Source organism: Carassius auratus, chromosome 23 (genome assembly GCF_003368295.1).
Source record: "Carassius auratus strain Wakin chromosome 23, ASM336829v1, whole genome shotgun sequence".
NCBI classification, from domain to species: Eukaryota; Metazoa; Chordata; class Actinopteri; order Cypriniformes; family Cyprinidae; genus Carassius; species Carassius auratus.
In genome coordinates this window covers 17,603,887-17,615,853 of record NC_039265.1, presented here as the reverse complement: position 1 = coordinate 17,615,853, position 11,967 = coordinate 17,603,887, and the positions used below count along the sequence as shown (strand labels likewise).

Below are 11,967 nucleotides of genomic sequence, written 5' to 3'. Positions count from 1 at the left end.
TTGTAAACATATCAAAACGTCATTTTTGATTAGTAATAGAAACGTTAACAACTTAATTTGGACAACTTTAAGGGGAGAAACTGCATGCAAAAACAGTTTTTTCATGCACCTGTCAAGTTTGAGATTCTGGGATTTTCGTGAAGTATTTTTCAGACTAGTGGAAAGAAAACATCCAAAAGACACTGTTAAATGTTTATTTTAAAGCAATTTATGTTTTTGTGTCAATAGATTTAAATTACAGTACATTTTTAAAGGTTGTTTTATCAAAATTAGTTTTTTTTTTCTCCTACACTGAGCCATATATATCCACTTCAGTAGCTCTCAAAGACGATTTTCTCAATATTTAGATGTTTTTGTTGTTGTTTTTTGCACCACAAATTTTTATAAATTGACTCTTATGACTGATTTTGTGGTCCTGGGTCACAAATAAGTTTTACGGGTCAGTTCTGCTATGCAGCACCTCTGTAACACAAACTAAAAGCATATTTGCAATGAATGAACCATATTTTCAAGCTCAGGCAAGCTTCCCTATTAAAAATGTGATGTTCTGCATAACAGGATTGACTCATGTAACAATACATTCATGGCTTTAGCTGATGGGTCAGCACTCTAATGCAGTTTATTGACTGAGATTCTTGTCAATTTCTGACTTACCAGGGCGGCTCTAAAAATTGATCTTTCACACCCGGCCATTGCATTTATTGCTCGCTGAGTTAAGTAGCTAGGATCTGGAAGAATGAAGTGACAGTTGTTTCTTTCATTACTGCCTAGTTGATGTACTACTGAGACTGATACAGATTTACAACTGACTCTAAAGGTACATGGGCACTTCATGTTATAATGCCACTCTGTTAAATAACATAGTATAAAAAAGTGGTATTTATGAAAAAATTGGGGGGGGGGGGGGGGTCAATAATGGTGGATAATTTTGGCAGTATTCACTCAAAAATGGAGATGCATTAACTTTGTGTGAACTAAATGAGTTTTAGTCCAATGCAATAACATTAACTTCAAATCATTTCTGGGTCACAACATGAAGGTTAAAGTGATGATTTACTCACCCTTATGTCATTCCAAACCCGTATGACTTTCTTTCTTCTGTAGAACACACAATGCTTTCTGATGGCATTGTACATAAACACATGCTTACATAACTTTGATCAATCCTCTACAGTTATAATGGACAGTGAGTCAGATCCCAGTCGGCACTGAGTTGTCAAAACGATCCTCTCTGGTAGTACAGATCAATCTCCAACAAATCATTCTGTACATATTGTTGATTTATTGTTATGGCATGACTATGCTGCACAAATGCATATGGTTTGTCCAATCTGCACATCAATAATTGAACTTTTGCAAAGTGAGTGGACCTTCGCACATACTGTACAGTACATGCTGATACAAACACTTGCTGTGAAACATTTACATGATGTTTTAATACCTTTCTCTCACCGATGAAAACTAAACGCAAACAATAGAAACCATTACTGATAAACTGAAAAAGAATGTTTTTAATTAAAATGTTTTTAAAACTCATTTAAATTATATTGTAAAAATAATAATAATAATAATAATAAACTGTTCTTAAAAATATTACCATATGAGATTCCGTATTTAATAGTCTTAAAGGAAGGCTCTTTCTCACCAAGGCTGCATTTTTTTGATTAAGAAAACTACAGTAAAAATAGTAATATTGTGAAATATTATTACAATTTAAAATAACTTTCCAATTTGACTATATTAAAAAACAGGATTTTTTTGATGAATAAAAAAGTTCAAAAGAACAGCATTATTTATTTAAATTATTTAAATTTTAATTATTTATTTTAAATAGATTTTTTAGTGTCACTTTCGGTCATTTTAGTGCATCCTTGCTGAATTAAATTGTTATTTTCTTTAAAAAAAAAGAACTGACAGAAATCAGCCACTCGCATCTAAATTTGATCCATCTAATCAACTTGCACTTTACACAGATCATTTCCATTTGCTTTGATCATCATGTACCCACCTTCATGTCGCTTGAAACTTCTATGACTTCCCTGTGGAACACAAACAGTTATTATCATAACATCAAAGCTTCTCTTATACATACAATGAAAATGCATCCTGATCATTGTCGAGTTCAGCTGTAATTTTGTTTGGTTTAAAAAAACATCATGTTCAAACAACATGTGAACCCATATCCCCTTGCATGCTAAATAAAAACTAATATACTACAAGGCAAACAAATTCTAAGCTTTCTTCTATAATGGATTTGTTTCTTACAAACACACAGCTTTTCACAAAATGTTAACTGATGGACTGGAGTCCATGGTTTGCAAGTGACAGAAATTTCTCTAAATCTGTTCCAATGAAGAAACAAACTCCTCTAAATCTTTGATGCCCCGAGGGTGAGTAAATGTCAGCAGTGGTGGGGGGACCATTTCTTTAAGCTTAGTCTAAACACCTCAAGATTTCAGAAAGCGCACATGATGGCTTTTTCAGTTTAGTAATTTCTACATAGGTCATCTGATGCTGACCAATTGGACTGTACGGTGTGTCTCACAGAGCGAGGACACAGTATACGCTCGATTCTTGTTTCCCACAGACAGTCCGGCTGGTCCGTCTTCATTTGCACTAACAACATGCATCTAGCTTGTCCATTATTTATGCTGCTATTGACCCGCTTGTCTCCCTGTTCTGATGGGAGAGAATACTCTTCCTGTTTGTCCGACTGGATCACAATCAGCTCCATTATCTGTCCTCATCAGACTCGGCCAACAAATATGGCATTCGTCATAACACCTCATAGGTCAGGATGAAGAGAGAGATGTTTTCCCATTGCTGATCATCACACTCCATATGCTGCACTTCTACATTTAAGCCTTTGCTAAGGCTGCTTCTCAAAAATCTCATAGACTTTTTGCTATATTGGTCTCTAGACAGGTGGTCAGACCGGTTTATGCATATGGACACTCTTGGAAAGGAGTGAGAACTGGCAAATGTCCCAACATGGAGTCCAAGTGTGCTGACAGGATGGGGGGTTTGCTTTGCTGAGCGTGTCCAAAATCCTGTTGACCGGAAATTCAAGGTAACCAGACACCTAACAGTTCACATTTTACTTACATAAGTGACCGACAGAACAGAAAGAGAAAAAAAATAAGACTTAAAGAATTGAAATGCTATTAAAATGAAATTTATTAAACAAGCTAAAAAATTATACATTTTTGCATACAATTTAAACACAGAATTGTAATACTTAAATGCACTTTTCTTCCTTTTTAAATTCAGCTGATGTGTTTATCCATGAAGTGCTTTCAGCTGTGAACCATTCGATCTATTTGTTGTGGCCACTGGCAACAATTATTGATGCACTGAAGCGCATCACTGCAAATGTGGTGATAACTTGCAAATGATAAGGTCGTAAGATGCAGCTCAAAGATTCAACAAGAACAGAATGGCATTTTATGAAGGATACTGCAGACATTTATTTTATGCTTACCTTCATAAATGCAATAAAACTGAGTCTATGGTATGAATAAAGTTGCTTCTAAAGTAAACCAGTGATATTTTAACATTACAAATATTTAATTTAAATATGCTTTTATTTCTGTATTTCCTGTTCATTACAAATTTTATTTTACTAGCATTTATTAATAATTTAAATTAGATTTCATTTTTATAGTTTCAGTTCATTTGAAATGTTAAAAAGTTTTAGTAATTTTGTCATGTGCGTTTGCCATTTTTCCGTATATTCAGTTTGAGGGTTTTATGTTTTGATTTTTTCAGAATTTTCAGTTGGTTTAAAATTTGAGTTTAGGTTTATTGATTTTGTTGTGAGGGTAAAATTTTTTTTTTTAATTTATAATTTATATCATTCAATTTTTTTCTGTTAAATTTGTAGTTATTTGTCTTTATATAATTTAAGTTTAGATCTATATTTTTTGTTTTTCAGCAAATTATTCAGAAAACAATTTAATAGTTGTGGCTTCAGTTAACTATAGCAAAGCCTATTACAGTATCTAGTTTCAGCATTTCGTTGTTTTTGTTCCAGTGGGCACCACTAGGGGGCAGTGCATTTTGAGGTACAAAGACACTTGCCTAAAACGGCCTTATAATGAATTGATCCATGAAATAAAGCACTTCACAACCATGGGCACAGTATAAATCAGCAGACACACAGCTCAATTCTTTTTGTTGATGCTGGAAGTTAAGGTGGTGTAGGGGAACATTTTGTAAGATAACACTGTTTACAGTGGAATATTTTTCAGACCTAGTATGAATCATTTTTCACACCTACAATCCTACACATGTTGCATAATCTAAATATAACATCTTAGAGTAAACTGTTTACAAGAAGAAAAAAAATCCTCATGTCTTTTTTTAGGATCATACTCATGTCACAATGGATTATTGGTTATACAAATAAAAATGCTGTACCACTAGTGCATATAAACTTGATATGAAGTGTAACACACTTGCAGTCGTCGGTGATTTCCAGCAAAAGTAAAGACAACCAATAAGGGTTAGCTTTGATATTCTAATACAGTGGTTGTTAAGTGATATACTGTGACCTATTTTTTTTTTGATGGGGGGGGCAATGCTAATTACAAATAATAAGATTTCACAATTTACATAATTACATAATCAAAAGCAATGAACAAATTTGGGCAAAGTAAAAAAAACAGACCAAAGTACATTAAGGAATAGTTCATCCAAAAGTGTTGAAAATTTGCTCACCCTCAGGCCATCCTAGATGTAAACAAGTTTGTTATTTCATCAGAACAGATTTGGAGATATTCAGCATTACATCGTTTGCTCACCAATGGATCCTCTGCAGTGAATGGGTGCCGTCAGAATGAGAGTCCAAACAGCTGATAAAAACATCACAACAATCCACAAGTAATCCACACAAAATATTTGTTTAAAAATATTTTGGACTACTTTCACTTGGAAACAGAGCTTAATCGTTGCTTTTTTCGCTTTTTAATTCAGATGAGAAAATTTTCAATGGAAAAGGCTGAAGGAAATAAAGGATTTGTTTCCTACAAACATGCAGCATTTCACTACACAAGATGTTATCTAATGAACTGGAGTCATATGGATTACTTGTAGATTACTGTGATGTATTTATTAGTATGCATGCTCTCATTATGACGGCACCCATTCACTGCAGAGCATCCATTTGTGAGCATGATAATCTCAACTTGGATGGCCTGAGGGTGAATAACTTTTTTGGGTGAACTATTCCTTTAAAAATGGGTTTGATGCTGTTAGGGTCACCACTTGATGTTAAATGTAAAATCTTGAGTGTTGAAGCAGTTAAGGAACACAACTCAGAGCATGATAAAAAAAATAATAAAAAAAAACGGAGAATTTCACAGGTATTGATCTAAGAATATTTAATTGGAAAAGTCAGTTTTAAAAATACAAGGCAAATCCAGGGAAAATGGTGCTTACAGCTCACCGATGGCAATAAATAACTACTATACTATACTATATACAGACATTGATTTCACCTCTTCAAAATCCATCATTGAAACACACTCAAGTGAAGCAGAACACATATAAGCTCTACTGAGTGATGGTTCAGTCTTCCTATTTTCTCAATCATGTGGGGCAGAAACTAAAGCAATTCAGACTATGAGTATTAGCCAGTATGTTTCCCTATTAATATGAATAAACAAATTAACAAGTGCATAATGTACATATGGAATTAACATAAGTGTGTGCACAAAGGTCATTACAAATGATCCATCTACTACAATCAGCATTGCAAAAAACGCACACTTTAATTGCAACTTCACACTATTAGCACAAAACAAAGAGAGAGAGAGAGAGGATTGGCACAACACAAAATAAAAAGGTTTTAACTAAAATGGCACAGTATTCAGTGCTAAAATCATGGACTCGATGCCATTAAAAATAGCTGGAAAGAGGCGATACATGATTTCAAATGCATGAGTATGTGGCTTAAACCAAGCCGACAGATAACTGAATAAATAGCTCGCTGAGATTATTTCAACACAAACATCCACAGAAATTCATAAGATACTAAAACACTAAATCCATGAGTAATACTAAGCTTCAAAGGAAATGGAGAACGTAAAAGGTCCAGTGAGACTAGCTAGACCCGGCTGAGGCGGCAGGATCTCTGTGCTTTAAATAAGGATGGAAAAGAATGAGAAAACATCGACCATGTCACGGTAAACGTACAACAGGAGGGCAGCAGTCCATCGGCAGGGGAAATCCTCCCATTCACATTGCTCAGTTACACAAGTGTTTTTAAATATTCACGTTCTACCTCTAATTCCTAAACTAATATCCCATAGGCTGGACTGGTCACCTCATAGAGACGGACTTCATATAGTATTGCACAAAACACAGGTGTTTTTCAGGTCTGCAGACCTGGATGTGATTCTCCTGGGAGATACGTGACAGAATTTCACCTTGACTAAGTGATACTAAACATTAACAAAGTTTATGTGGGTTAATTTTCTGTTACACGGAAACTACCTGGTTATGTGTACACAGGTGAGTTGACTTTGTCACAAGAAACCGAGGCTATGAACATGCAGACATCGATGGCTTTACATTGCAGATTTTCGTTTTTGCATACAGAAAACAGGAAGAGTTTCTCACATCAAGGATGGGGGAAGTGGCAGAACGAGCATCCTATCACACATGATACCTCCTCCTGCTGGTTTAAATTAGCCCTCTGCAGACCTTGTGTGGAAAATGGGTCAGATCTATCATCAAAATAGATGTGTTTGCATCTAGTGTGTTCTGAACCGGGTGTGCGGATGAGAGTTTGCTGTGGGGATCAGTGGTTGTGTTCTGGGTTTACTGCTCTAAATGTCTCTTGGTGCGCTCCACTCTACCTGTGCAAAGGGGAACTGGAATAGCTTGTCTGAGAGACTATAAGAATGCACTGGGGTTCGCTCTCGGGTCCTTTTGGTTTCTGTAGCGCATGGCCAGCCAAACTCCTAAGATCTGAGAAAAAGGCCAGAAATATTGATTAGAAACACAATACTGGAGTATAATCAGGGCAGGGGTGCACATAAGTGTTACGCAGGTGCACATGCTTAATCACAATAAAACATTCACTCTGACCACTCATTTGCATACTGACATGGTGTTAATGTACAATTACCATTTTAGATCAACAATCTGTAATACTGTATAAGATTTCTATTCCAACTGAAATAATAAATCTAGGTTAGTATCCACTGCTGTTTTCAAAGTATAATGCAAAACTGTGACATTTCATTCACTGGCGCTTTTCAGTTGGCAGCAATAAACCCGAGAGCGCATATACTTAATAGCTGGCAACACTTAATATTTGTATTTATTATAAAATAATTGCATTTTTATTTAATACTCCCTTTTATTTTAAAATATAATAGTATTATACATTTTTTTTGTTTATGCTTTAACTCTTTTACACTTAATAATAAATAATGAAGAGTAAAGGATAGAAAGGAGCTTTTAAGGTGGAGCTGATACTTCATATGCATTTCATCCTTCTAATGATGGGAAATGTAGAACGTTAAATTTTTAATTGCAAATCATAAAAAAATTCCAAGCATGATTCTCCAGCTGAGTCAGCTGGCAAAGTCAGGCCTCGAGATAAGTCTAGATCTCCCACTAGTTACCACCACTTCGTTCTGCTGTTCACATTAGGTCTAGACGACATCTGATCTGAACTAACCTCTGTAAAGCTGAAAAAGAGGCCGACTCCTCCAAGGATCTTCAAAGCTTCTGATGAATGTTGGAGCATCTTTTCGCCGCAGGTGAGGCAGGTCTTCTTTTTTACACATGGCTGCAGGAAAAGAAAACGGGGTGTTCACCACTAATTTTTCCCATTTGGTTAACTCAGAATCCACCGTCCCAGCTACATGTTATCATCAGATACAAGCGCACCAATCATTCATAACTACTTTATCTGTTCGATAATGTCTCAAAAAGTCAAAGTAAATCAAAAATGGAACACAAGGAAATATTCTTACAGCATCACAGAGGTGTAAGTCAGACACAAACACTCCCTGGTTCTGGGTATCATTGAACAGGCCACAGCAGTCCAACCTCTTCTCAAGCCTGATTCTTGTGTCGTTATTCATTATTCCCCAGGATGAATTCAGCAGCTTCTCCTATTTTGGAAACGTTACAAGACAAATACCAGGAATCACACTCAAACACTTGTGCAACAACAAGAGGGCTTTAAAGTTCATCAGGATTACCTGTTGACCCTGATTCATGGCCAGACATGAACAGGAAACCCCAAATTGGAAAAGGAACACGATGAAGAGAATGATCATGTACTGTGGAAAAGCAGCAGTGGTCAAGGACTTCACCACATTTAGATGGGAGAATTTAGACTTGCAGTTTTAATGGGCATTAAACTACAAAATAAACAGGCAGTACAAAGGCTTCTAAAGGATACAAAGAAAAGCATGACTTGGTGATGATGGACAGCTCCAATGAGACCCACAATGGCGATCAGCAGAAGAAAGAAGCCCACGGCAATCACGCCTCCGATGATGTGGATGCTGGAGACAATGCCAAAGCCTTTCCTCCATGCTGCTACGACAATCAACAGGAGACCCACCAGCTGAGGATGAAGAAAAGACCAGATCAGAAATGTGTCATAACCGTACAATACATAAGATTGCATGAAACACTATTGTGCTTAAAGTCAACATGAAACGGCATTCACAACCCATTTCACTTAAATTATGTATGTGACATATTTCCAAGAGAAAATTATTAGCGAGGGACTTGATTTTATTTTTTATTGATTACAATTATTTTAAAAATAATAATAATACAATAAAAACACTATACTGGCATGGTTACAGTAAACTTTAATTTTAAATAAATGTATTTGTCATTTTTTACTTTCAATTAAAATGACAATGTATCCATAGAATTGACTGAAAAAATAAATAATAAAAACAACTAAAAAAGTAAAGCTAACCAAACAAACAAAATAAATAAAAATAAAATACTATTTGTCTGAAAAAAATAAATAAATAAATGAATAAAGCCAATCAAATTGGAACAAATCAAAACAAAAAAAATTATAAAAAATAAAGAATTATAAAAAAATAAATAAAACAAAAGTGTAGTAAAAAAAAAAAAAGTTAGTACACTGGCAAAAAATTAAATAAGTTATGATTCTTTTGCTACTTATACTTTTGAGATGGCAAATAATGGAAAAAGATGCCTTTTATCCCCAGATGGTGTAGTTTTAACTATCAGCAGTGGCTTGTTGGTCATTGCCTTCTTATGACCACTTAAATGAAGAGATGGATTTGAAAAATAACAAGATGAACGATGCACTGATGAATCATTCACAATACGTTAATAGGACCAGTTTTAATTTCATGTTGACTGTTCTACAGTTGTTAACATGATGGGAATTTTGCAGTGCCTAAAGATGACCACATTACATTTGGTTAAAACTCATTTCAACTACTGTAAAGGAGACATAAAGCACAATTCACACGCTGTTACACTTATAAAAGGTGTATTACACATCATTTCTATAAGCTAAACTGTGAGTAGATTTAATGTACAGTTTAAGAGCTTTTCTGGAATCTAGTGTTCCTGTAGCTCAATTGGTAGAACAATGCATTAATTTAATTTAATTTAATTTAATATGACTCAAAGCAAAGGGCAGGAGGATAAAGATTGTAGGTCCAGAGAGCAACATGTGTCTGAACATAACCTTACCGAACAGCATTACTGTCATGGGCAGCATATCACAGGTCAAACCCAAAGCCGACCGAACAATGTGCACACAGTTCCTCCCTAAATGCCAGCATGAGGGGTATGATTACAGCATTATGGAGAACATTGTGAACCAAAACCAAACCAAACACACCACAAAGTGGCCCGAATGGTGATGACCCTGACTTTTCCATGTAAAACCCATATTTAATCAATAATTTTACAGCACACTCATGACAAAAGCAGTCCCTGTTGACAACCCGAGGTGAAAGTTCATTACCTTTAAGGGTTTTAAGTTAACCTTTGGGTTAGTAGCACATATATTTAACCACTAGACTACACCACACAAAGTCATTTACTGTAGCAACACATCTTCTCATTTACAGCTCTGACTGAGTGTCTTTTATTTTTGGCTAAGTGAGACTGTGACACCATGACTTTTAACCCAGTGTTTTCATCACTTGTGTGAGTCAGAGGCATTATTATGGAAGTATGAAATATTACTCTGTTCTGCATGTATCATATTAAGCAAGCATGCATACTTAATTTGACAAGATACTTGAGTTTTAACAGATACTGTACATAGTATACATGAAGCTGCCATGTAAATATCTTCCAAGACAATTAATGGTGAAATAGTCTCTGAAGGACTAGCTACGCGAGACTAATAGTGAAATAGACAAAAATACATACAATGTGTAACTTAGTAGCGTAATTATGAAATACACTTATTCCTAGAGAAAAAAGAGTAAGTTAAGTTAAATTAAATTAAAACAGATTACACAAACATAGGACAGTTAACGCAGCACTGGATGGCGAAACATCATTTAGAAGATTCACAATATAAACATCTCAATATTAACATTTTAAAACCGATCTTCTTGTTCCTTTATTAACATAAAACTAGAAGGTTTTATTTAACTAAATGAATGAATGAGGATAAACTGCTAACGTAGCTGATAGAAAACAAAGACCACATCACCTATGACCTTACAAGAGACGTTTATATTAAATATAAATACAGTAAAATATTCATAACACGACTTAAATTCAGTACAAATTATGTGAGATACAGTGAATTTAAATGTTTTAAGTATTTATATGGGATTAACGGTAACGGGCGAACGTTAGCTGAGCTAAATGTATGTGCGACTCACCATATAAACTACATTTAGTGAACAGAGGGCGTTTTTCGAGCACGTAAATCCTCCACACACCATGCTGTGTCTTCAGGCATTTACCGGTGAGATGAAATGATGTTGTACAGATGTTTTTTTCGCTGCTGTGATGATGCTAGAAGCTGTTCTTCTTCTCTTGTGGTGAGCACTGAGCACTGGCGATGTCTGATTCAAGAACGAATCGTTCATATGAGTCGAACATTTTCTATGAATCATTGTATTTCAATAATTGAATCACGGATTCACGGCTGCAACAAATTGAACTTATACACATGAAATTACCATTAACTACTCTTGTTACTAAAACTGAAATAAAACATAGTAAACATAAATGTGTTCCTACAAACAGAAATGTTTCTAAAGGATGTACTGTAGACCGGAATGCCATGATGACGCAAGTAGGTCATGATGGAATAAAGGAATCACTGAATCGTTTTAAATTGATTCTTTGACAAGAATAGTTCGAAAGAACTGATTCGCGGAAATCGGTTCCCATCTCTATGGCTGAAACAATAGACATAATAAACACCAGGTATGTTTTCTTCTGTCCCGATATTAGAGTTTTATTTGTATTATTATTAATTCCAAAATATTTTTTATAACGACAACAAAACTATACAATATCAAGAACACTCAGAGGGCAAAATATCTCAAGAATAACAAAAGGACGAATGTAAACTTAAAAAATAATAACATAACACGAGCTACATTCATGGGAAATTATTCACTGACAGCGAATTTTGACTTTTGAATGATATTTAGTTTTTTATTGCCTTCAAAGACAAAACTTAAGAATTATAATCAACAACAAAAAATTGACAGTAGCCTAGTGGGTTCGTACCCCAAAATTTGCATTTGTGAATAAAAAATTTGCCAAGTATAATAAAAAATGAACAGTATATTGAATACAAGAATTATAGTTTTTATAAAAGAAAATAATATGTCTTAATAAAAATTTAGATTTTTTTTTTCTGAAAGATAGGTACATATCTCACTCCAAAAATAAAAAATAATCACACAGTCAGATTCACATTTCACAATTGTCTCTTCTATATCACAGAAAGGACTTTTTCCCCCA

General features: G+C 34.7%; 1 protein-coding gene across 1 annotated transcript; it reads right to left on the bottom strand.

Annotated features, from left to right (window-relative positions):
* Window positions 1-5,366: 5,366 nt before the first annotated feature.
* Window positions 5,367-11,069, bottom strand: LOC113041608 (tetraspanin-31). Its single transcript, XM_026200235.1, has 6 exons — window positions 10,869-11,069; window positions 8,423-8,590; window positions 8,220-8,300; window positions 7,989-8,129; window positions 7,691-7,801; window positions 5,367-6,972 (listed from the first exon to the last, which is right to left on the bottom strand). Exons 1-6 carry the CDS (start codon window positions 10,929-10,931, stop codon window positions 6,898-6,900), a joined length of 639 nt encoding a protein of 212 aa, XP_026056020.1. The 5' UTR covers window positions 10,932-11,069; the 3' UTR covers window positions 5,367-6,897.
* Between the last annotated feature and the right edge of the window lie 898 nt (window positions 11,070-11,967).

Excerpts from the sequence above, each read along its gene's own strand:
- LOC113041608 (XM_026200235.1), bottom strand. The coding sequence starts at position 10,931 with ATGGTGTGTGGAGGATTTACGTGCTCGAAAAACGCCCTCTGTTCACTA. Across the intron at positions 8,301-8,422 it reads ACCAAGTCATGCTTTTCTTT|TACATGATCATTCTCTTCAT; the intron begins GTATCCTTTAGA and ends GCTTTTCCACAG. Across the intron at positions 6,973-7,690 it reads TCTTTTTCAGCTTTACAGAG|ATCTTAGGAGTTTGGCTGGC; the intron begins GTTAGTTCAGAT and ends CCTTTTTCTCAG.